Raw genomic sequence first — 27,152 nt, 5'->3', positions numbered from 1 at the left:
TTTTATGTTTCTTCCATGACTAGAAAACTTACAAATTTTCCTTCGACGCTAGAACTTTTCTTACTTTTTCAATTAACTTTTATCCACGACGCAATCCTCACTTTAACGCGGAAGAACTTCAACTGGTAAAAGCTCAGAAGCATGAGGGAAGTCTTCTTCGTCTTTCATCTGGTCGAGGCGGTAAGTTGAGCTTTAGGGCGAGTGGCTTGGCTTGCATTCTTACTCTCGAAAGCTCTCACTTTCAGTTCAATGGCGTGTAATCCGGCTACGTAGGCAATTTGAAAATTTTCCGTTAATTACCGGATTTCTAAATTCAAAATTTTTTTTTTGGCATTTTTTCATTTCGAATCGAAGCGCAAATTGCACTAGTCCTGACTGAAAGGTTATTGGCTTTTGAGAGACGGCATTAGGGCTAAAGTGATTGCGAATTGCCGAAATGGTGCTTTGCCTTTTAATAAAAATTTATTGTGTGATTTTCCTTTCACTGCTTGCGGTTTGTTTGCTGATGGACCTGATGACCATGGTGCGACGTATGCTATTCGATGAGGACAGTTCCTCGGATTAGTAGCAGCCGGGGTGCACGTTCGTGGCTTTCTGCACTATGAGGAGCCTCTACCCCATGAGATGTTCTTTTGCGGGACATATTTCGCTTTCACGCTGGTTTCCATATTTTCAATGGCAAGTAAGTAAAATAATTCCTTTTACTAAGTATCCCGTTTCAATAATATTCGCTTGCACTTATAAAACTAGTTCATTTAATCGTTTTAAAGAAAATGTACTTTAGCGACTGGTAAGGCTAAGGCAACTTTCGTAAAATAGCATTTTGGCAAAAAAAATATTTTTTAAATAGTGGACATCGCATTTATAACGCATTTAACCTAACAAAAGACCAGACACCATAACCATAAAAGGCCAACAGGAAGATAAGGGGATCCTATGGCGCTCTACTTATTTCCCTTCTAAGGTAGATGAAGTTCCCAATGGAACATTCATCAGAACTAACCAATATGCCAAAAGGCATGAGAATAATAGGATAGGATGCTAACGCCGACCATATATGCTGGGAAAGTTCCACCAACAATGCGAGAGGATCGAGACTTCCTGAGTATCAGGTAGGAACTGGATTGCAGATACTCAATTTGGGTAATGAACCCACTTTCTTCAACGTGGTCAGGCGAGAAGTTATCGACATCACTGTGGCATTCCCTGACATTGGGGCTCTTGCAGAATATCGAACGATATCACACCCTCAGATCACAGGCCCTTTGATTTCGTAATGGGTATATAATACTTATATTTGGTCCTTTGAAAAAAATTGATTTAGTTTACATTGAGTGCAGACTATGAATTTATACCAGTGGATAGCCTATCTACCATTTTTCCCGCAATTAACGGACACAACTCTCAAGCTCTACAGTGCAACTTTGCGTTGGAACCCACAAAGGGCTCTGCCCGCGCTATGGGCCCAACTACATGAACTCCCGCAACAGGGCCCACCGCAAATAACCGGTCACCTGGACTACCCGTGAAGCATATACTCTCAGAGCGCCATCTCGATTCCCATGGTACCAGATAACTTTCGTTGAGGCCTCGTCCTAAGACCCATTTCAGATGAGCCTCTTGCGGGCTCGGATCTGATTGCCTTTCTCAAGTGGGGCGTGACATATAGAACAATGCAGAAAATTGGGTCTTCAATTTCTAACTTCAAATCAAGAACTAGCGAACGTTAAGTTATACTTGGTCACTTTATATTTCTCTGATTTTTACCATCACCAAGCATATAATACTACTGCATTCTGTTCCTGGTTCTGAAAGAAACACATAGATAAACATCAAGATCTATTTCGTCGACGAGGATTCGAACCCAATGCAACAGTTTCAGAGGGTGATGCGACTCAACCTCGACTTTAGCTTTCAATATTAACAAAATGGTGTATGTTATATAGCAAAAACTTGTTAGTCGTCGTTAAGGCAGAGACAACTGTTCAGAGGGTGTCAATTTCTGCCCTGCGGAGTTCAACTCCATATGATTCACACTCATGTCAAATTTTCGAATCAATATATTTGGAGCCAACACACCTTCAGCTGCTTTCAGACAGACTGGTCCGCAAGGTGGAGGTCAGACACCATCAAAAAACTTGCCTCAGCGCTAACGACGAAAATAGCAGCAATTTTTCGAGTAGGCTACGCCATTTAGTTCCTGTAATCTCTGGATGACTGCACTCCGAAAAGCCTCGATCCTTCCACAATTTCAATATAAACATTCCATTCCATTACTATTCACAGAACTTCCTATTCCTAATTCTTATTACTAGTACATGTCCTCCGAATACCGATGCAGCCTAGGATTTTAGGCTTTGGTTATATTATATATTTTTGAGACTATAGAGAGGGTGAACATATGTATTAAACAATTAAAATCATTCTTTTTTTTTGCGAAAACTCTTAGCTTTCCATTATTTTGAGACGACTATTTGAAACCATCAATTGATAGTTTTGTTATATTCAAATGAAATAGAACTTTGTGTAAAATCAGGCAGCATTTACATTGTAGAACTCCATTTTTTAACCTCTTCCGAGATGATAGAAGCTAGTGCAAGACGTACCACAATACTAGACCCAGATAAGTTCATTATTACACAGTGCCCTCAAGGTGCTATCATGTTAATAAAATCACGTCAAGATTCGGTTTCATTGGCTTCCCCTCCTGGTTGGGGACTTATGCATATCAATATAACCGTTCTCAAGCTGCATCTTTATAAATACCTATCTCGCTACACATAAGATTTCTTATTTTAGCTTGACGTTTCCTGCTTAAAATACCTCCGTTATTTCCTGACAAATAGCAGTATTTTCACAAAACAAAAAACAAACCCGTTTCCAGCCTTAGAACCGTCCCTATTGCTAGCGTATGGGATACGCGGGTGCCTGATCTAAGCATGGATCCACCGCCTTTAACAGCACCTAACTTCATAAAGGCCAGCTAACATTAACCATTTGAGGGATGGATAAATGTCAGCTGGCTTGCCAAATCAACTTCTTCAAAATCCCTGAGTATGAAATAATAGCATAGGCAGTACAATTTGCCAGTGCACTAGAACAATCTAGAAAGTATGCAATGAACTCGTGCCGACAAGTACTCCCATTTACGGAAGCTTTATTACCCTCTCAGGCGATATTATTCAGGAAATCCTGCGCCTGAAAACTTTGTAGCGATGGCTATTCGGAAATCCTAAGTCTAGTTTGCAGAGGGCTTTCAGATGGAGTTTCATTCTGAAAAGGAGAAATTCAAGGTCCGGTTGTCTCACTTGGTGACTGGGTCGGGCTGGGTTGGGAGAGCACTGCGTCGAAATCGCTTATCGTGTGGTAGTTCTGGGTCTAGGTGCCACATAGCCGGGAACATAGCTCTGCGGGTTGCAGCTGCGTCGTCATAACCTATCACAACCAATTCAGTAGATTTGTGTAGACAGAAAAGGGAATGGGGTGAGAAAGTGAACTTCCGTCGCTACCACGAAAGTACAGTGGTGGAGATAAGTACAATAGCCTCTTGTTGCGCCGGAGATTCGTCGAGTGTTTCCTGCAATAAACCGCCCAGTCACGCAGAACTTAGCAGTTTTAGTGCTCGACAAAAGCACTCTTCTCAACCATCACACTAAAGTCTCCGCTGAGGTTTACGACGAGCGTAGATAGAATTTTTGAAATTGGGGCTTCTCATAAGCACGGTATGACCAGTTTTAGGATTACTTTCGTTTTATTGATTTCCGTGACCGAAGAGATTCCAATTGGAAACCCTCTGAAAGGCTGATGTGGCTCACTGAGGCAAGACTTTGCTAAGCTGACTTAAATCAGCACTAGCAAAGCCAGCAATCTGTTAAAGAATAAAGTGCAGAGGATTTACCGCCATACTATATCATCCCAGTGAAACATCCATACTTGAAATTCTAGACACACTCAAACGGAAAATTTCTGGCATATACAGTCGCTCACGGCAATATGGCGAAAACCAATTCAGGCGTATTCAGTATGTAACATACCCAAGGAACCGGCTTAGTTGTTTAAATAACGCAACGGCTCACAAATTAAAAGAATGTCGGGTTTGATTTTACCCCAAGGAACTGGACCGGATGCAGAATTTCTGGTACAAAAAGTGCACCAGTATACATGGTCGCTTCATTCACATAGCATAAACCAAGTCATTAGCCGGCCGGAGAAATTTCCGCCCTTCCTCACTGTGGAGATTAGCTACTTTATCCCTAAAGAGGATACGGTACAGGACTCCGCTGAGACAAGACCGGAAGTACTTGCCTACAAACCCCCTACAAGGCCATGTCCATTATTAGTGGAAAATTCAATGCGCACCTCGATACCACCAGCAATATCCGAAGAGCGCTACCTCCACTCTCTTCATTTCGGAATCCACGTAAGACAGATTCGGCGACATACAAAACAGAACTGAGCGCCCGAGTTACAACCCCTGGGAGACGCATCAAATCCATTGTTGGAATAGAGAAAACACAGATGGTCACAGTCAGAATGAGAGAAGTTTTCGAAGAGAGCTGCCCACTCATAATGCCAAAGAAGGGTAAAACACCATGCTGCAATTCGGATTTGGCGAAACAGAGGAGAACGACCAGGGGGCTCCTCAATCGAACTCTAAAGTGTGATTCAGCCGCTTGCTGGAGTCGGTGCAAAGAGGTTTAAAACCGACCTCAAAGCTAAAGCGGATCCTTGTCAAAGAACCAGTCAGCAATTGAGTTATCTACGTTTACAGACCGGGGGGTTACACAGAAACGGCAAACCATTTGCTCGAAATGTACTTCTCAGACAGCATGCAAAATCTCAAAATCTTAAATATGGAGACGACCAGTTACACCAAGTGGTTCATCAACTTGTGCTCAAGGTATGGGATAGCGAATCAATGCCTGACGATTGGCAACGAGGCATAATCTGTCTCATACATAAAAAGGGAGATATCACACAGTCCAGCAATTATAGAGGTATCACGTTGCTGAGTACCATCTATAAGATATTCTCCACTATCTTGCTAGGCCGGATAGCCCCATCACCCTGAACATCATTGGCCCATACCAAAGAGGCTTCACTCCGGGCAAATCAGCAACAGATCAGATTTTCTCTCTGCGGCAGGCGATGGAAAAACTGTTGGAAAATGGACAACAGTTGCACCACCTGTTCATCGACTTTAAAGCCGCCTATGATAGCATAGCCAGGGTAAAACTGTACACGGCAATGAGAAAATTCGGTATCCCGACGAAATTAATAAGACTGACTAGGCTGACCCTGACCAATGTGCGAGGCCAGATAAAAGCAGCAGGATCACTCTCAAGACCATTCGACATCAACAACGGTCTACGACAAGGGGATGCGCTATCATGCGTCCTCTTTAACCTGGCCCTCGAGAAAGTGATCCGTGATGCTGAGGTGAATGCAAGAAGTACGATCCTCTTCAAGTCCACCCAACTACTGGCCTATGCTGACGATATCGACATCATGGGAAGAACCACCCGAGACGTACAAACTGCCTTCATCCAGATCGAGCAGGCGGCGCGAGATCTTGGGCTGCACATCAATGAAGGCAAGACAAAATATATGGTGGCAACGTCAGCACCGAAGACGAATCAACCAACAACATCAAACCGCACTGGTCAAACACAAACACGAACAAGAATAAGGATAGGAGAATACAACTTTGAGACCGTTGACAATTTCTCCTATCTAGGGTCGAAAGTCACAACCGATAACAACTACGATGATGAAATCCGCGCACGGTTGTTGTCAGCCAACAGAGCCTATTTCAGCTTACAAAGACTGTTCCGCTCGAAACGTCTCACCATAGGGTCAAAGCTCTTACTGTACAAGACTATGATCTTGCCAGTACTCATGTATTCCTCGGAAACTTAGGTTCTTAGCAAGAAAAATTGCGAACTCTTGGCCGCGTTCGAGAGAAGAATCCTCCGAAGAATTTTTGGCCCCCTACATGAGGATGGACGATTCCGTAGCCTACACAATGACGAAATCTATGAGCGATACCATGACCGTCCGGTTGTGGATAAAATCCGGCTCAATAGGTTACGGTGGGCGGGTCACTTAATCCGTATGGATGAAGATGATCCCGCCCGGAAAGTCTATAAGGGCAATATCTATGGTAGGAAAAGAAGACGATGCAGACCCTGCCTAAGATGGAGCGATGGCGTGGGCCAGGACGCCAGCCAGCTTTTAGGGATATCGAATTGGTGGACCTCGGCGCAAAACCGGGATGTCTGGAGTTCCTTATTAAGGCAGGCCTAGACCGGATACCGGTTGTTGCGCCGTTGATGATGATGATGCAAAATCTCATCTCGGGTCGACAGATAAATACAGCCCTCAACCGAAAGATTGTTCTCTAGGATACAAAGGAGTTTCACAGGAGCGAGTGAAATATGCATTGTACCTCCATGTCCCATGAATACAAGTCTGCTGGTCTGGATGCTATTTTTCCAACTCTAATAATAAAAGGAATGGTTGCCCTGAGCCTACGCGTTCGGAATATATACTGCGCTTGCATAGCACATGCTTATATTCCAACCAGCTGGCGTGATGTGAAGCTAATATTTATTCCCAAACCAGCGAAACCCACCGACGCAAAAAGCTTCCGAGCGATCAGTCTAACTTCCTTTCTGCTAAAAGGACTGGAAAGACTAGTAGATTGATTGATAAGGCATACATATATCCCTCAGCGGACACTTCATACTAGGAAATATGCCTACCAGCAAGACAAACCCACGGAGACTGCACTCCACGAACTAACGGCCAAAATTGAGAAGGCAATGTCCGATAAAGACTACGCTTTAGGCGCATTTATGGGCATCGCAGGGGCCTTCAATTGTGCATTCGATCCGCTGTTAATTAGTTGGATCCTTCATATGCTAGAGTGAAGAAAGTTTCGCATATTGGTTGGACAGAAGTCTATTGAGGCAGTTTATCTTAGGGGTTGCCCATAGGAAGGGTTTCTTTCTCTTCTATTATGTCTCCTGGTAATGGACACCTTGCACAAAGGTCTTCACACAACCGTAATAATTATAGGCAAGTTTTCGGACCCAGTATGTGACCGTCTGAATGCAACACTGTATGTAACCTACAGTTGGTGTCTCCATAATGGACTCACGGTAAACGCTAGTAAGACTGAACTAGTTATGTTCACTAGGAACGTCAGGAGGGGCAACCAGACGCTACCCACCTTAGCGGGGGTGGAAATCCAGCTGGTACAAACAGTCGAATATTTAGGAGTACATCTCGGCTCTAGGTTAACGTGGAAGCACCATCCATAATAAAGCCCATTTTGATGTATGCGTGCATGCTTTGTGGTCGCGACTGAACTTTGCTGACAGCTGCAAGTTGCAGATTCAGAGGCTCGGTTGCCTAAGTATTACTGGAGCAATGAGTAGTGCGCCGACTGTTGCACTCGAAGCTCCACCAAATTTATCCCCAATCCATTTGGAGGTAAAACGGAAAGCAGCTAACGACGCTTATAGCCTTGATACTATTGGCACGTGGAAAGGGGGCCAATCATACGGTCATGCATCCGTCTAAAAATTTCTTGGCAAGCTTCACGTGATTCTGATGCTCGCCGATCATATAGTTTCCAGGATCGTCTTCGAAAAGGCATATTCTGTCGTAATCATCAAAAGAGAAGAATGGTGAGTCATGGAAAATGGATCGGGTGCCGGAGTGTTCTCGAGAAATCCGACTATGGAACTAGCTCGATCTCTTGGAAAAATGACGACCATATTCCAGGCGGAGATATATGGCATTTTATTACCAGCAGAAGAATGTTTACGACAAAAATGGCGGGGGCGCATCATTCGAATGTATTCCGACAGTCGGTCAGCATTTTCAGCACTAAACATATCAAGCCAGTTGGTGTGGAGTTGTCGTCAAGTGCTGCTGAAACTTGGCCGACTGAACGAACCACTCCTGATGTGGGTGCCAGGGCACTTAAACATCGCTGGTAATGAGGGGGCTGACAGACTGGCTCGTCAAGGTCCTAAACCACAATGATGAGACCAGAACCAGCTTTTGGCATCCGGCCATCTACTGTGAGTCTACTCTGGAGGGGGAAATTGCAAAGAAGACAGTTACGTCCATGGTGTTTAACGTAGGTACCTGTCGTGAGACTTAATCCACCGGTCCTCTTAAGACACGGATTGATTTTGTAACCACAATCAGAGCCCCGCTGAGACAAGCAACAACGGTACCAATCTATACCAAGTGCATGGCTTAGCATTCATACTGGTGGATGCAAGAATTACCTAAATCTCTACCGAACTATGGAGTACGGCACCCGTATTGATACGCAACACCACGTCGAGGCCCGAAAATCTCTTCTCGCTTGAGCACAACCACAACCACCATGAAACTCCCACTAGGGGGCCAACTGCAAATAACCGAGCTGTCCTCACATACAACAGGAATTCACCCGAAGTATGTGAGTCCAGGGGCTTTCCCGGTTCCCATGGTGCCAGTATACCCCTGGTAAGGTTTCGTGACCAATTTGCCACTTCAGATGAGTCCCCATGCAGACTCGGGTCTGATCGCCCTAATTAGGTCTTTGGAGCATTCGCCTACTGAATCACGGCCGGCAAACCAAAGTAATTACAGCGTCTCCCGGTGCCACCACTATGGAGGTTCTCCTCGACCACTTGGTTTTGGTTTGGCCGATAGGGTTGCCGCCCCATCTTCCTCACCGCCACCTCTGAGCACTACCAAAGAAGACAGAAGGACATCCTTGTAAAAAAACCTGGGGTTGCCGGAGCGGCATTTTTGTTGTCCCTTTAGTGGGTCATCCCGTGTCTCGGATCCGCGGAATCGAATTTTTTTGGCATCAATTGTATCTAATGTGGAATATATGGGCAAAGTAATTTTTTGATTTAGGAGTCGCTCGGAAATTATAGTGTTAAACTATTACGTGTCTCATGCCAGATTTATGTCGATCGCCGTAATAAAGTGCGCTAAAACGACAAGAATTGAAGCAATTGAATTGAATTGCGTTTCTTGAAGAAACCTAAGGTTTATGGATTAGGTATAGCATATTAATGATCAGTTAAGGTTTTATGGCTAAAAATCGCATTCTACTTTTCAAATGCGTTTTCCTCGAAACTGCATGTTGAAAATCAGCTGCCACCATAGCCCAAAATCTATCCATCGAAATTCTTGGAAATTTTCACGACTTATTTAGAATATATTTCTACGGTCCGCAAACTAGGATAATTACCATTCATTGAGTAGCTTTTTTTTATTAATTAAAAAATCTTTGAAAAAACACCAAAATTCACAAAAAAATGTCGCTTTTAATATTTTAAATAATCCTAGTTTGCGCAGTTAAGTTACTTTGTAGTTAAGTCCGCACCTTGAATTGCCGTTTACATTTTTTCTTTAAGATGATTGCCGCGCCCTCTAGCGTGGCAACAGAAAAACACCTTATTTTGGAGATGGAAAAATTATTACCCATGCCCAAGATATTAATAAATTTATGGTGAAAAATTCGTATTTGTATCTTGATCCAGTTCTTCACAAACAATTTCTAAAAAAAGCGAAAAAAGAAGTGGGACATGACAACCCTAGTAGGGCTTTTAACGGGACACTACCGCTTAAACTATCACATGGAAAAAATCGGAGTGGTGGTCTCAGCTATATGCAGTCAATGCGAGGAGGAAGAAGAGACAGCCCTGCACTTCGTATGTAACTGCCCGCCCTCCTCAGACCTCAGACGAAGATACCTTGGTAAGGTTTTCGTCAACGAAGAGTCTGCGCATTCTCTGTCTCTGAAGAATGTTCTCAGATTCGCGAAAGCCTGTGAACGCCGTCAGTGAGAGGCCGATGAATACGCGATCTCCGGGGATAGTACAATGGCCCTAGCAAAGGTCTGATTGCTTGAAGCTGCAGCTCCTCCCACTAAACTGAAAAAAGTGTGAGTAACAACATACGTGGCGTTTCACACAAACACCAAGCACGTATTGCGTGGCCTGCGACGGAGGAACCTTCATTGAGGGACGCAATTGTCCCACAAGAATATAATTTCGGGAATATCGTGGTCAATACTTCGATATTATATCGCGCAAATTTCTGAGTTCTAACGAAGAAATGGACCCATATCAGTAGTCGCTGATGGATCGACGAACCCCGTAGACTACCTTGATAGTCGCCAATTGCTGCGTGTGAAAAGTTTGGAATTTCGTACTTAAGATTTATCAAATCAAGTTGTTTTAGTTTCCAACGAAAATAGGATTCGTCCCGATACAAGCAGAAATGACTTAATCGCATCAATTTTTGACCTGAAGGTCATCCAGGAGATTACAGACATACTTATTGCCCCTTCGGCAATCTGAAATTACGGAAACTTGAAGGCAAACATCTTCGGTCACCTCACCGGTTCGTGTGCATAGACTACTCACGGCGCTAGAGTTGAGTAATCTATACTAGGAAGGCAATCAGAAAAGACGTATTCCTAATCATATGGTTAGATATGCTCTCTTAAAAGTGTCAAAATCCACCAGGATTGATGAACCGGTTACGTTCTCAGACGAGCTTGTCGTTTCAGCGTCAACCTCAGATGCTGGGTGCAGCCAACGCCTCACCAATTTCTTTTACTTCCCACGTGTTGATTCTCAGTCTGGAGTTACATCCACTTAACCCCTGGTGGTTTATCATCGTAGACGCCGACTCAGTCCTTATTAGTGTAGATTTTATTTTCTTCGTTCTAGTTAATTCGCTAATTGATATCACTGGTTTAAAATCAGCTAAGGAGAAATTCAGGGAACTGCTCGAACAGGATGTTGTGCGCTCTCATCCCGCCTGTTGGCGAGCCAGTTCTACCTCGTTCTGAGGGCGGGTGCTTCATGGTGAGTCACGGGGGATACAGATTAGCTCGGACCTATACGTACTGCCAATCGTCGGCCCAAAGGTCGCTTTCATGATTCCATTCAGCCTCTTGAATTTACTCGCTAGTTACGTGACTTAGCCTTTCTCAACTTGCAATGGGTTGTCTTTTTGTGCAACTGCCTATTCTCAAATGAGCTGTATCCCCAACATCTGCATCAATCCTTCCATATTCTACGCAAAAGGCTTCGCTTAAACCCCTACAAGGCCGTATACAGTAACAGTGAGGCCAAATACTTGCTTTTTTTTGGCACGATAGAACCAAATCTCCAGTTTACAAGATCCAAACTATCGAGAGTTCCCGGAACCCCTAGTCTGCTAACAAACTTTGTCGTTTCCTCGGGATGTTTAATTTTTACAAACGCTATATTCCCAAAGTAGCGTAAATCACCAAGTTAACTCAATGAACTGATTAATAGTCTGCCAGTCAAGTAAAGGAAGACAATAGAAGCGGAGACCCCATTTCAACTCAGGAAAGCAGCGTTTTAGGTGTGCCGCTTATTTCAAGGACCGTCTATGTTGCAATTAAACAATTTTACAGTTTCATCGAAAGGCTTCCTTTCACTGTGTACCTAGCCTTCTCATATACACTTTCTAACAACGCTTAGGCAAGACTTTGCCATGCCAAACACGTCAGTTGAATACGTCATAATAGAGGACAACCTTATCGCTGATGGAGGATACAAGCAGATGTTGCAGAGATGCCTCCTTCCGTTCCAAACGCTATACCGCTGACCTTTGGTCGTTAATCATCGGCGGCTACTCCATTTCGGGTAATGTAACAACAGGATATATATAGCCATAGTTCCCAGCCACAGACACGCAATGCATCTTCCAAAGTGCTCCACAACAGGAAGTAACTCAGTGTTAAAGCTATGGTACACTTTATGGTACGGAGCATCATGGCGAAGGGGTATCAAAAGGGAGTTCATTCGATTATCACGGCAGTGTCAGTCCAGTCACAGCACTAAGCTGCACCGCCATAACTTCTCGACTCTGGGAAAGTTCGGCGAGCCAGACACTTTGACCATTTACACAAACACCTTACTAAGCTTCCATGGGTATATGGGTATCAATATTGCCTCAGGATTATCGATAGTTTCTCTAGATGTCCGACGGCTATCTCAGTATCCAATAAACAAGCTTCATTAATGGCTGGGACTACTGTGCGGAAAGGTGTCGTTTTTCGATTATTATATGATTTACATTAACCATTAGGGGTTAGGGATAGTGTTGGGTATTAATTGTTTTGTTGGGCCTTGGCCCCACAAGACTGAGAGCATGGTCTTATTGCTGACAGATCTGGCCTTGGTGTTCAAGGTTTTGAAAGCCACCATGTGGTGTTTGGCCCCACAAAAAGGGGTCCGTGGACCACAAGAGAAAGAGTCAGTTGTTTCTCAAGTGGTCCGGTCGGCCATCAAGGGCATGCGGACTTAGGACTCCCTGCAACCTCAACAAAAAAATATGGTCGAGCTTTTTGTCGGACTCTGTAAAAAGAGGAAACATGCTTCGGAAAATCAGAAGTTTTTCATTATTTTGCATAAGTTACTCTTATTGTTAAATACTAAAGCGAGTCCAGCCAAACAAATCGTCGATCAACTATATACTCCCAGTGAAATAAGTCCTGGCGAAATACTGAAAGTATACTTCAGACATTCGTGGACTATAAGCAACCATAAGCAATATTGGCCGAGATTGAAGTCCCGTCAAAGTTGATCAAACTACACTAGATTGACAATGAACCAGCTATCAAGCTAGGTAAGAAGCAAATTCATGTGAAGTTTTGGGATAGATTCTAGTCTTAAGGGGTCACCCCCTGTGAAGGTTATTCTTTTGGCTTTTTTATGAAAAACTGGATAAAAATACAAATACGAATTTTTCACCATTTATTTATTAATATCTTGAGCGTGCATAGGAATTTTTCCACCCCGATCGTGTTGTTGGTTATTGAAATACAGGGCAATTTATACACCCACCTCCAAAAAAGGTGTTTTTCTGCTGCCACGCTAGAGGGCGCCGTGATCATCTTAAAGAAAAAAAGTAAACGGCATTTTAACGTACAGACTTAACTACAGTCCGCAAATTAGGATTATTAAAAACTATTAAAAGATAAATTGTTGGTGCCGTGTTAAACTTTTTTTGTGAATTTTGGTGTTTTTTCACGGCTTCTTCAATGAATAAAAAAACTACTGAATGAATCGCAATTATCCTAGTTTGCGGACCGTAGAAATATGTTCTGAATAAGTCGGATAGATTTTGGGCTATGGTGGCAGCCGATTTTCAACATGCAGTTTCGAGGAAAACGCATTTAAAAAGCAGAATGGGATTTTTAGCCATAAAACCTTCACTGACCATTAACCTGCGATACCTAATCTATAAACCTTAGGTTTCTCAAAGAAACACATGTACAGTCTTGGCTTCAATTTTTGTCCTTTAGCGAAGTCATTCGAACGTCATTCGGATCGATAAATACGAGCTTTATTACGGCAATCCACATAAATCTGGCATGAGACTTATCACATGTTTAACACTATAATTTCCGAACGACTCCAAATATCAAAAAATCACTTTGCCTATATTTCTACACTATATCTAGATACAATTGATGCCAAAAAAAATTCAATTCCGCGAATCCGACACACGGAATGACCCCCTTAAACCGGGCTACGGTCTAACTTCAAAGATGTTCAACCGAGAGTATAAGACTATCTGGAAGGCATCCTACTCAGCATAACCATTCAAGATGTTATAATAAATCTATTAACGAGACAAGCCGATCACTCGGCAGGAGGGTAACTGAAGACAGAGAGAATGAAACTGGTGGACGAAGAATGCAAACAAGACGGCGACCACCGGGAAAACAGCGGTCAAGGGCGGCGAGGTTGACAGTATTCTAGCTCGTATACCCCCGCCTATCGGTTTTTTTTTTTGTCTGAACGGGTATTCCTCCATTTCGTTATTTTTCAACTTTCTAGTTTTGAGGGAAAATTAGTAATATCTTAAAAATGTCACAAAGATAATAGATTAGAAACATTCCCTTAAAGTTTATCCAATTGCATAGTATATTTCGTCGTCTTGACCTGCGCCATCGCTACATCTCAGGCAGGGTCTCGTTTTCTTTTTCTGCCCCCCTTAGTCTGCCGATTTCCCTCGTGGCGAAAGCAGAATTCGGAATTTTTAAAATTAGAAGATTCTTGGGTGGTAGAAACATTTGTTTCCGGGTTGGTCACTTTTTTCAGTAGTACTCCGAATGTGTTACATGCTGTTTTTTGCGTACCGGGATATGACAAAATTTAGTAGAAATGTATATTTTAGTCCACAGCATCATTTGTAAAACATCTTATTGTCCTACATCTAGTATTTTAGGAAGAAATATGTGGTATCTGGATTGCTTAGTGATTAGAGCACTAGCCTGTTGCAACAAACAAAAGTTCAAATGTCACTGGTTGCAAAGGGATTTGTATTAAGTTTTATAAAAATAGTCCTTTTGTTTACTATAGTTCTTCTTAAGTAAAACTATTGAAAGGAAAAATTTCCAGTTTAACTATAGATTTTATTTATTTAAGGATGGCAGTTTTTACATCCTCATCATCAACGGCGCAACAACCGGTATTCGGTCTAGGCCTGCCTTAATAAGGAACTTAGACATCCTGGTTTTGCGCCGAGGTCCACCAATTCGATATCCTTAAAAGGATTCTTCCCTCGAACGCGGCCAAGAGTTCGCAATTCTTCTTGCTAAGAACCTAAGTCTCCGAGGAATAAATGAGGACTGGCAAGATCATAGTCTTGTACAGTAAGAGCTTTGACCCTCTGGTGAGACGTTTCGAGCGAAACAGTTTTCGTAAGCTGAAATAGGCTTTGTTGGCTGACAACAACCGTGCGCGGATTTCATCATCGTATCTGTTATCGGTTGTGATTTTCGACCCTAGATAGGAAAAATTATTAGCAGCAGTTTTTATAGATTTACAGGTTTTACAAAACCAGCACTGAAGAAGGACACATGTTGTGTCCGAAACACGTGTCTGCTATCTTCAAATATCCCTCCACATTATATAGTGGGTGATTTCGTAAATTGGGCCCAGAATTCCGATCATATTTTGCTGCCAATAGACAATTTTTATCAATTTCTTTGTTAATTTAATTTTCATGTTCTATTTCAGTGATATGTTTCCACATTGACGTGCATCTAATTATCCAAGCTGCTGTCAATGGTATAGCAGCGGCGTGCTTCATTATCGGTTCAATCGTTTCAATGTACCACGCGGAGAACGATTTCCATCTGATGTATCTTTCAGATGTTGAAGAATCTGAGCACGAGTTTTTCGTAATATGCAAGACACAGGTTCGTATGCAAATGATTATCTCAAAATTATTTTTGTGAGCGCTTTAAAAGTTTCCCCTTAACGATAATTGCGCCATCTGTGATTTTTTCCTCAAGTGTTCTTGTATTTAACCGGAACTAGATAGAGAGCTTTGAAGCCAACCGGTTACATAAACCTGAAAATTAAGAGCTTAACGCTAGACGGCGCGGGTATCGCCAAGTGTAATTGTATTTTATAATGAGGTTACGTGACATATTCGCCAGATTCTTGGGTTCGCGGTACTTTCATCTTTAGTAAACAATCTTGTTGACTAAATTTGAACAATAATAAAATCAAAAGTATTCATTGCTTTTGAGTGTGGCGAGGAGCTCGGTTTTGATCGGTCGTCCTTGCTAATAAATGATGGTTTGAGTTTGACTTCGTTGTATTAACTTATGTACTTTCAAATATGCACTGGCTAATGAAAGTAACCGTGTATAGTCAAATTTGACTTATTTTCATCGAGTTTAAAGCCGCTTATGATAGCATGCCAGGGTAAAACTGTACATGGCCATGAGAGAATTTGGTATTCCGACGAAATTGATAAGACTGGCTAGGTTGAGCCTGATCAATGTATGAGGCCAGATAAAAGCAGCAGAATCACTTTCGAGACCATTAAACATTTACAACGGTCTAAGACAAGGGGATGCTCTATCATATGTCCTCTTTAATCTGGCCTTGGAAAAAGTGATCCGTGATGCTGAAGTAAGTGCCAGAGGCACGGTCGTCTTTAAGTCCGCCAACTACTGGCCTATGTTAACGACGTCGAAATCATGAGACAATTCGAGACATACAAACTGCCTTCATCCAGGTCGAGCAGGTATTGATTGGCGCGAGATCTTCGGCTGCACATTAATGAAGGCAAAATGAAATATATGGTGGCAACGTCAGCTCCAAAAACCAACCAACCAACAACATCAAATCACACTGGTCAAACGGGAAGAATAAAGCCCGGAGACTACAACTTTGAAATCGTTGATAAATTCTCCTATCTAGGGTCGAAAATCACAACCGATATCAGCTACGACGATGAAATCCACGCACGGTTCTTGGTTACCAACAGAGCCTATTTCGGCTTACTGTTTACTACTGTTTCGGTCGAAACGTTTTATTATAGGGTCAGAGCTCCTACTGTACAAGATAATCATTTTGCCAGTCGTCAAGTATTCCTCGGAGACCTGGGTTCTTGACAAGGAAAATTTCGAACTTTTGGCCGCGTTCGAGAGAAGAATTCTCCGAAGAATTTTTGCCCCCTTACATGAGGATGGACGTTTTCGTAGCCTACATAACGACGAAATCTATGAGCGATACGATGACCGTCAGGTTGTGGATAAAATCCGGCTCAATAAGTTGCGGTGGCCGGGTCACTTAATCCGTATGGATGAGGATGATCCAGTCCAAAAGGAAAAAGAAAAAGGTAGAAAAAGAAGACGAGACAGATCCTGCCTAAGATGGAGGGATGACGTAGGCCAGGACGCCAGACAGCTTTTTGGGATATTGAAATGGTGGACCTCGGCCCAAATCCGGATGTCTGGAGTTCCTTATTAAGGCAAGCCTAGACCGGATACCCGTTATTGCACCGTTGGTGATAATGAAGTATTAGATTTATAACAGCGAGCCAAGCACAAAGCCAAAAACAAATATTTCTTAGAACCAAGATTTGCATTCTGGCCAACGAGATGGAAAGGCTTAACTCTACTTACTTACCTCAACTATTGTACCGTCGTTTGTGTTGAAAATTCACTTTCGAATTAGAATGCATGACGAATGATGGACTGATAGTAAAAAATTAAATATTATACACCATTTTTTGATAATAATGGCACGCAGTATAAATGAGGTCATGAGGCGGCCGGAGGAATTTCCACTCTTCCTCACTGCGGGGATAACCTACCTTATCCCTAAGAAGGACACGGTACAGGACCCTGCAGACACAAGACCGATTACTTGCTTACCAACCCTCTACAAATTCATCACTTCCATTATTAGTGGAAGGGTCAATGCGCACCTCGAGACCAACAACATTTTGGCCGAGGAGCAGAAGGGCTGCCGAGTTGGGTCAAGGGGTTGCAAAGAGCAGCTCATTTTCGACTCGGTAGTTGTAGGACAAGCAACTAGAGGCCAAAGAAACCTTTTGAGTTGCTCTATCGATTATGCCAAGGCTTTTCGACGACCGCATCTTCTTCTTTTTCTTCTTTTTCTTCAGCCTTTGTCCCGTTCACAAGCGGGGTCGGCTCGTCGTGATCGGCTTCGCCATTTGGCTCTATCGAATGCCTGATCTGGGTGCAATCTCGAGGCTTTCAAATCCCCGTCCAGCGTATCAAGCCACCGTTGCTTAGGTCTGCCTTTTGGTCGTTTACCATCGACTTCGATGTTCAGACCAATCTTGGCAAGTGAATTCTCGTTTGCACGAATTGCGTGACCATACCATCGAAGACGCCTCTCTCGCAACTTTTCCACGATCGGTGCAACCCCATAACGATCGCGGATATCCTCATTTCGGATGTGATCTAAACGTGTGACGCCACTAGTCCAACGTAGCATCTTCGTCTCCATTACCGCAAGACGTCGTTCATTGTCTTTTATGGTCGGCCAACACTCAGAACCATAGAGAGCGACTGGACGGACGACATTGCGGTAAATTTTAGATTTGAGACGTTCGTTGATACGTCGATCACAAAGGACACCAGTTGTGGAACGCCACTTCATCCAGGTTGCGTTAATGCGTGAAGCAATTTCATAACGCAGCTCTCCATTGGCTGATAGCGTTGACCCGAGGTATTTAAATCGCTCAGTTCTGGGCAGATCACTGCCGCTGACAGTGATTGTGCCTGTTTCATGGGGATCGGTCGTCAAAAATTCAGTTTTGTTTAAATTCAATCTGAGACCGTGTTGCATGAGGCGATCATTCCATTTTTGAACAAGTTGCTCGAGATCATTTTTGCTATCAGATGCTAGAAAAACATCATCTGCATAAAGCAGTGTGTAGGGCGCTGGACGTTGGATATCCCGTGTGACGGTGTCCATAACAAGGACAAAGAGGAGTGGTGAGAGGGCACTTCCTTGATGAACTCCAACAGAGACACGAAGCGGTTTTGATACACCCGCCATACTTCGAACTTTACTTTTCGGATCGTGGTAGAGCAATTGAACCCAGCGCGCGAGTTCTTCTGGCACGAAGTGTTGTCGTAAAGCATACCAGATGAGTTCGTGTGGCACACGGTCAAACGCTTTCTCAAGATCCAGAAAGGCAATGTAAAGAGGGCGATGCTTCTCACGGTGTTTCTCCATGAGTAACCGCGCAGTGTGTATTGCGTCAGTAGTTCCGCAGTTCTTGACAAATCCGGCTTGATTCACGGTTATTTCAACGATTTCGCGAATACGGTTGTCAAGAATGCGTTCAAAAATCTTCATGGTATGGGAAAGTAACCGGATCGGACGGTAATTTGAACATTCTGCTGGGCTACCTTTCTTTTTCCATATTGGAACAGTGGTACTTTCTTGCCAGTCAGATGGTGTTCTTCCTTCCTGAATAACCCGGTTAAAGAATTCACTGAGCCACGGTGTTGGGTCCCAGCTCTTTGCTTTCCAGAGCTCAGATGCGATGTCGTCAGGTCCTGTTGCTTTCCCCGATTTCATTTGTTTTATTGCCTCCTCGACTTCAGTTACGCTGACTGGTGGAACTGCTCCAAATGTCGGCAATGATTGTGGAAGTGGAGGATGAGCAAATTCTTCAGTTGAAATCTGCTCGAAGTATTCTCGCCATCTATCCGTCGCGGCTCGACGATCAGTAAGCAAAGTACCGTTCTTGTCATTAACACAACAGAAGTGTTCGATATCCTGTGTGCGTTCATCACGGCTTTTAGCAAGTCGGTACAGATCTCTCTCGCCATCCCGAGTGTCCAGTTTATCGTAAAGATTTTTGAAATGGTTCGCTCGGGTGACAGCGACCGCTTTCTTTGCTTCCCGGTTGGCATTCTTATAAATTTGCCAATTAGCAGGCGTTTTATCGTCGAGAAATTTGTGGTAGAGGCGTTTCTTTTCACGGACCTTCATTTCAACATCATCATTCCAAAGCCAAGTATCTCGGTTGATGTACCGCTTACCCGGCTTGGTGACCCCGAGGGTTGCAGAGGCCGCTTTGTGGATCGTGTCTTTCATTTGGTTCCATGATTCTTCCACATTCGTAATGGTTGGCAATCGTATGAGTGAGACCGTTTCTTCGTTCTTCTCACCAAATCGCCACCATTTAATGCGCGGCGGGCCAGTGCGTTCCTCACGCCGTTTTATCGGTGGCTTAATTCGCAGGACAGCAATCAACGGCCGATGTTGAGGTGCGATGGTCTCATAGGGAACGACTTTGCAATCAGTGACAGTGGTAAAATGTTGGCGTCTTATGAGAATATAGTCGATTTGCGTTTTATTGTTCCCACTATAAAATGTGGGAAGATGAGACAATCGTTTGATGAACCATGTATTCATAAGTACAAGGTCATGGGTGTCCGCAAAATCGATTATACGTTCGCCACCTTCATTGCGCGCTCCGAACCCCTTTCCCCCATGGCACCTGCTACCGTCTGCCTTTTCACCCACATGACCATTAAGGTCGCCGGCAATGATTATGTAATCATCAGCAGGCACGTGACAAGTCTTTTCATCGAGAAGTTGCCAGAAGGCATCTTTTTCGGCATCAGGTCGACCTGTCTGTGGTGCATACGCGGTGAAGAAGTGAATAGTGCGATCAGCTGATATAATGGTGAGCTTCATCAGCCGATCATCAAATCGTTCGACTTCTTTAATGGCATCACGGAAACCCTCTGAGATGGCAATGCCAACACCATATTGAGTGTGTGGGTTACCAAAATAGAGAAGTTTGTAGCCATTTTTACCGCGTTCGCGTTCAATGTCGCAGCTTTTGGCACCAGACCATCGGGTTTCTTGCAGAGCGCAGATGTCAATGCACCTTTTCCGAAGGGCTCTTGCGAGTTCCTCGGTCTTTCCAGTTAGGGTACCAACATTTAGCGTGCAGACACGTATTTGTTTTGTTCGTTGTGTGCGGACTAACTTGCTTACGTCCTGACGCCGTCCATGCGTCAAGAACCCTTGCCCATTTCTCGACAGGACCGGGGCCCGTCCTGCCGCGTCGACTGAGGTGGACGCCCTAGCATTTCTCCGAGGCCTCTGACTTAATCCGATCATCATGTTTGTAACGACATTCTATGCATTTTCTTGGTCGACCTGTCGCGGGGCCTGTCACCAAGAGAGATCAGGTAGGATTTTGCATAGTAGAATAAATCCAACTATACTCTATTTATCTCTTTCCCTGATCTCAGCATTTTATTTTTGTTTTACTGAGGATAGTACAGAGTACGTTGCCTCAAACCCTCCTCCTTTACCTGGGCTTGGGACCAGCATACTATGTTAATAGCATGGCGGAGTTCCGCATCTCCTAGTTGTAATTGAGTACTTAAAGTGTATAACAAACTATGATAATTATATTGAATTAAATTAATTGATCTGATATTCTAGTCAATAATAAGTACCACTATTATACAGTAGAAGGATTTCTATCGGGATTTTATCATGTCTTGTTCTATCACAGGGAGATTTTGTTGGTGTGTTCTTTCCTAAGTGAAACTTATAAATGAAGAACAGCTGTAATGGATAAAAAGAATGGAAGCTCCTAAAGAGGCATCTTCCAGGGGGATTCGTTGAGTCCCCTTTGGTTTTGTATGGCACTGAACCCTCCTTCATGGCTACTGAATGATGCTAGAGGGCATGGTTTTGCAATAAAGTATGGCCAACGTGCTAAGTGCGAACTGACACACTTGATGTACTTAGATGACATCAAGCTGTATGCTGGTACTGACAACCATCTTAGAAGTCTGTTGCGAATAATAGACATATTCAGCCGTGATATTCGGATGGAGTTTGGATTAGACAAGTGTCGAATCCAAGCCATCCGCAAAGGTCATCACGAGCCGCATGCCGGACATAGCATTGGTGACCTCCACATCGAAGCTATGACCGAGACAGACTTCTACAAGTACCTAGGAATTCTGCAAGGAACCCATGCTCGAGTTGGTGATCTGAAGGATGTTCTGCTGTCCGAATTCCTGCGACGTGTAATGCTGGTGCTGAAATCGCATCTCTCGGGGAAGAATAAAATGAGCGCGTTGAATGTATTCGCTATCCCTCCACTGGCTTATGCATTCGGAATATTGCCGTGGACGAAGACCGATCTGGAAAACGTCCAGCGGCGGGTACGGACAACTATGTCCAAATTCCGAATGCATCATCCAAAGTCTGCCGCGAAGGGGATGAACCTGCCTCGTGACACCGGAGGTAGGGGCGTGGTTGACGTGGCGGCACAACATCATCGCCAAGTCGACTCGCTGCGCGCTTATTTTTACAGAAAAAAGCAGGCAAGTCGCTTGCATGCGGCTGCCTGTAAGACAGACTGTGGGCTGACTCCACTTAACTTGAAGGATCGATCTTTCAATTCTCTGAGTGGGGTGAAGTCGGACCAAGAGCGGATCGATGAATGGAACGTGAATTGTCTTTGGCAGCCATTTGTCGATTTGCATTTGTCGAACAGATGGCTGTGTGCTGGGAGGGGTTCATGTGTGCCATTCAGAACGGCGTGGTAGCCACCCGAGCTTATAAAAAGCTCATCATGAAAGAACTGGTGGAGAATGACTAGTGGCTGTACTGTTATGGCACCGGTGCAATACATCACCAGACATAATGCTGTATGTAAGGTTATTCATCAAAACCTTGCATACAAGCATGGGCTGATCACGGAAACATGTCCGGTTTACCGATATGAGCCGCAAGCAGTACTTGATAGTTCTGCTTACAGCATGTATTGTATTGTATTGTATGTATGTATTGGGACCAGCAAGTTCTGACTGATCGCCATGCTCCACACAACAAACCTGACATGCTGTTAGTTGACAAGACGGGTCGCTCCGCGTATATTATTGATGTTGCTATCCCCCATAATAGCAACATTGAACGGAAATACGTGGAGAAGAAGGTGAACTATGAGCCATTGGCTCGGGAAATCAAAGAAATTTGGCGTCTCGAGCGGGTGGTTGTAGTTCCCATAATATTGTCAGCTACAGGTATTGTACCTAAATCCCTCACGGCTTTCCTTGATGTCCTGGGACTTTCGCACAGTCTGGTTCAAACCATGCAGAAGTACACCATTCTGCATACGTGCTCGTTGTTGCGGGGAGTACTCGACGGATTCTCCCACTGACCTACCACCGGCCACCACCACCAGCGCCCCTTTAGTTTTTAAGTAGGTAGGATTGTCCGAGCCTAAATGCTTGGCACTAAGTGCTAGTATTAGGTAAAATCCGGCATCTGCCGAGATTGTGATAACTCGGAATAATAATAATCGGGGGCGCAACAATTCAATTAGGTCAGGGCCTTAAAGTGTATTGAAGCACTTCATTCATGGAGCTACAGTGAATAGTACACTGTAGGTGGCAATGTGGTCAGCATTGGGTTCGCCCGAGATAATTACCCTGATTTGACTTAGGTGATTATTCACAGCTATATTGACTGGTATTCGTCAAAGTAAGTCAAATCACAATACAAATCCCATTGCCATCAATGAAATTTGAACCGCGACTTGCGGTACGACAGCCTTGTTCTCCAATCAATTAGCTATTCGGACACATTTCTTAAGCCCATCCTTAACTAACTCGATAGGGGGCTGATATACCGTGAAAAAAGGTGAATGAAAGTATACGGTAATGACAAAAACATGCCCCCAGTACGTCGACTTAGCACTGTAACGACATTTTTGAGGTAAATATTCCACACCATGTAAAATAGTTATCTAAAAAGAAGCAGCTGTCACCATACTATGTTGAAACTTGACAACTGAATTTTTAAGGCTTTCTGTCAAAAGGTATTCGATGTATTTGGATCGCCTACACAGTGCTAGCAAATATTGGGATGCTACTGAGTTTCTCTATCCAAGTGAGACTAACATTAATATACGCCGCTATGAAAAGGGATCGAGAATCGGCGGAAAGGGAGGCTCTAAAGCAACTGGCTTCTAAAATCCCCGAACAGCACCGGTAGGGTTCCCAGAGAGCTGCCCACTCCCGTTTCATTGGTATTTCAGCAAAGCTAAATAATTCTAAGGAGCACAATCAGAGGAAGGCAGATAAAGAATGTACAACTGTCAACTGGGGATCTTTTAAGAGTAAAGACTGCTGCGAAGCGCTAAACCAACAAAACATTAGTAGAGTGTAGGAATTTGGGCGAGGATACTAACAAAGGGATTTATGTGTGCCATTCAGGACAGCGAAGTCGCACCCGAGCTTATCAAAAGCTCATAATTAACGAGCGGATGGCGAACGACCAGTGCAGAATTTGTGGTTCTGTGTAAGAGAGGTTGGGCCATCTCATTTCTGGCTGCACTGTTATGATGTCAGTGAAATAAGGGAACAGGCATAATGCTGTATGTAACGTGATTCACCAGTACCTCGGATACAAACATGGTCTGATCACGGGAACATATCCGGTTTGCTGATATGAATGGCAGGCAGAGTTCGATGTTTCTGTTTACGGCATGTATGGTGGCAACGTCAGCACCGAAGACGAATCAACCAACAACATCAAACCGCACTGGTCACACAGGAAGAATAAGGATAGGAGAATACAACTTTGAGACCGTTGACAATTTCTCCTATCTTGGGTCGAAAATCACAACCGATAACAGCTACGATGATGAAATCCGCGCACGGTTGTTGTCAGCCAACAGAGCCTATTTCAGCTTACAAAGACTGTTCCGCTCGAAACGTCTCACCATAGGGTCAAAGCTCTTACTGTACACGACAATGATCTTGCCAGTCCTCATGTATTTCTCGGAAACTTCTCGGTTCTTAGCAAGAAAAATTGCGAACTCTTGGCCGCGTTCGGGAGAAGAATTCTCCGAAGATGGACGATTCCGTAGCCTACACAATGACGAAATCTAAATCCGGCTCAATAGGTTACGGTGGGCGGGTCACTTAATCCGTATAGATGAGGATGATCCCACCCGGAAAGTTTATAAGGGCAAAATCTATGGTCGAAAAAGAAGACGAGGCAGACCCTGCCTAAGATGGAGCTTTTAGGGATATCGAATTGGTGGACCTCGGCGCAAAACCGGGATGTCTGGAGTTCCTTATTAAGGCAGGCCTAGACTGGATACCGGTTGTCGCGCCGTTGATGATGATGATGATAATTGGGAATGGCAAGATCTATAATTGATCGTCATGCAACGCTCAACTAGCCTGACGTGCTGTTAGTTGATAAGAGGGGTCGTTCAGCGTATATTATTGATGTTGCTATCCCCCATAATTCAACGGAAATACGTGTAGAAGAAGGTTAATTATTTATTTATGTATTTAATTTAACGGACAACAAACAGAGTAAATTCCAATTAATTATTGTCCTCATGAGGAGGAGAAAGCAAAAAACTTATCCTACGTTTAAAACTACTTAAAGTAAGGAAATTAGAAGGACCAAACTGTTCTGCATTATAATTTCGGCAAAGCCTAGGAATCGGGGAATGAAAGTAGACTTCGAGCTCTGCGTAGGGCACGTTGAAAATGTCTGCGCTACGTGTGTTATAAGACGTAGGACGGCAGGTGATCTCGTCAGCGGCGGAGCAGTCCATCAGACCCGAAGAAAGTTTAAAAAGTGTGCATAGATCCAGATAGGATCTACGCTGTTGTAGGAAGGGAAGGTTCAGATAGCGGAGTCGGGAGGAGTAGTACACACGAGGGAAGCTTTTCTTAAAGAAGAGGGAACCGGTGAATTTACGTTGTACATTTTCAAGGGCAAGACAGTCACAGCTACGGGAGGGTAACCAGATCACGGGGCAATACTCGAAGGTATCCCTCACGAGGAAATTGAAGAGAGCTAAGGAGGGTTGGATGAAGTCAAAATCAGAGGAGGAGCGAAGTATAAAGCCTGACAATTTTGCTGCTCGATTGATGACATCGAGGCAATGGATGTCAAAACGGAGCTTATTGTCGAAAGTGACTTCGAGGTCTTGATTGGAGCTTAACCAGGATAAGGAATGCCTGTTAAGAGAGTAGGAGAAAGAAGTGTATGAGGATTTTAGGGAGTAGCAAATATAGTGACACTTTCTGACGCTTAGCGCTAAACCATTAGTCGAGCACCAACGAACCAGAGTGTCCAGGTTAGATTGAAGGGAAATACAGTCCATAGGCGACGATATAGGGGAAAACAGCTTAAGGTCGTCTGCATAGAGCAAACAGGGAGAAGTAAGGAGGTGAGGAAGGTCGTTAATAAAAAATAAAAATAACAAAGGATCCAGAATAGATCCCTGTGGGACATCAGAAGAGGGAGAGAAGGAGCGGGAAGTACAGCCGTCAAAAGAGACACGGCAGGATCGGTTGCAAAGGTAAGAGGCAAGCTATAAAACAAGTGGTATGGGAACGTTTAGGGACAAGAGTTTGGTTAGAAGTATCTTGTGATTTACAGTGTTCGCGAAGTCAATGTAAATGGCATGCATTTCTTGCCGTGAATTTAGACATTTGGTGACAGAGTAGTCAAGTCAAGCAGATTGGAGGCAGTGGACCTACGTTTAACGGAGCCGTGTTGACTTACGTATTAAGGATTTGACCGAGGAACGAAGAGATTTGAAAAAAACTAAGTCAGCAACGTTTCTAGAAGACAGGAACTTCTTTCCCGCAGTCTGTTTTGAACGTAGTTTTTTGTGAATTTCGGTGGTGAACTAGGCGGGGTAAGAGCGTAAGCACTTAGGAGAAGAGGTAACATAACAAGGAAGAAGATCAGATAAAATGGTATAGAAAGTGTTGAGTGTTTGGTCACACGTAAATGGAGAGAGGAGGGGGACCCAGTTGATTGACGCCAGGGCTGAGTTCAAACCTTCGAAGTTCGCCTGACGAAAGTTGAACTTGGTAGGTTTGCGAGCGACAGGAGAGTGGAGTTGGGATATCTGAACATTGAACTCGAGAGCAGGATGATGGGCGTAAGGGACAACGTAACACGGAGCATTAAGGGATTGGGAAAGACAACGCATAGGAAGGTGAGAGACGGCAAGGTGAAGAGTGCGATCTAAGTGGTTTTTACAAACGCTAAAGTGGAGGACGCCACAGGTGTACATGAAAGTGGATAGAGAAAGGGAAGGGTGGGTCGAGTTATTAGGGAGGGAGGGCCAGGAGGGCATAGGAAGATTATGAGCCTCTAGCTCGGGAAATTAAAGAAATTTGCCGTCTCGAGCAGTTTCAGTTCCGATAATATTGTCAGCTACAGTTATTGTACTCAAATTGTTCACAGCTTCCTTTGATGTCCTCTCTCATATAGTCTGGTTGTGACTATGCGTACGAGCCTAAATGCTTTCAAGTAAATATAGAAAATGAAATTTCACCTCAACTTGCCTACTTTCCTTTTGATAATAATACTACATTGCAACTTAATGTATAACACGGAACCATTTTTTCAGAGTATCGTGTCGCTGATTACTGGCCTTGCTTTTATGCTGCATGCAACCTTTACTGTTGACGCTATTGTCGTACATCCGACAGAATCGCAATTAAATCTTCTACAGTAAATATAACTATTGTACACCTTTCATCCGATACTTTAATATCTATTTCCGTTATCCATAACTCTAGAGTATCTCCTGCGGACCGTGCGGCTTCAGGACCATTGGAACTCGTTCTCTTTTGCAAGCCCTGGTTTAAATGGATGAACTGTAACAAGAAGAAGCAAGCGGACACCGATGCATAGATCCTCCTAATGGCATTGAAATGACTTTATCTTAATACAGACCGGAAGCAATAAAGCAAACAGAAAGCAAAA

General features: G+C 43.8%; 1 protein-coding gene across 2 annotated transcripts; it reads left to right on the top strand.

Moving 5' to 3' along the window:
- The first annotated feature begins 5 nt into the window (after window positions 1-5).
- On the top strand, window positions 6-27,152 carry LOC119655194. 2 transcript variants are annotated; one of them, XM_038060963.1, is made up of 5 exons: window positions 6-180; window positions 553-682; window positions 15,093-15,274; window positions 26,794-26,897; window positions 26,966-27,152. In XM_038060963.1, exons 1-5 carry the CDS (start codon window positions 142-144, stop codon window positions 27,078-27,080), a joined length of 570 nt encoding a protein of 189 aa, XP_037916891.1. In that variant the 5' UTR covers window positions 6-141; the 3' UTR covers window positions 27,081-27,152. The 2 variants fall into 2 exon arrangements, with proteins under 2 accessions (XP_037916891.1, XP_037916892.1); XM_038060964.1 differs by having other exon boundaries at window positions 44-180; window positions 246-682.

Source organism: Hermetia illucens, chromosome 4 (assembly GCF_905115235.1).
Source record: "Hermetia illucens chromosome 4, iHerIll2.2.curated.20191125, whole genome shotgun sequence".
NCBI classification, from domain to species: domain Eukaryota; kingdom Metazoa; phylum Arthropoda; class Insecta; order Diptera; family Stratiomyidae; genus Hermetia; species Hermetia illucens.
The sequence above is the reverse complement of the archived record's forward strand: the minus strand, read 5'-3'. Positions and strand labels throughout refer to the sequence as shown.

Bases quoted from the DNA above. Each gene is read 5' to 3' on its own strand.
- LOC119655194 (XM_038060963.1), top strand. From the start codon at position 142: ATGAGGGAAGTCTTCTTCGTCTTTCATCTGGTCGAGGCG. The intron at 181-552 runs GTAAGTTGAGCT...CGATGAGGACAG, and splicing joins TCTTTCATCTGGTCGAGGCG to TTCCTCGGATTAGTAGCAGC. The intron at 26,898-26,965 runs GTAAATATAACT...CCATAACTCTAG, and splicing joins TCGCAATTAAATCTTCTACA to AGTATCTCCTGCGGACCGTG.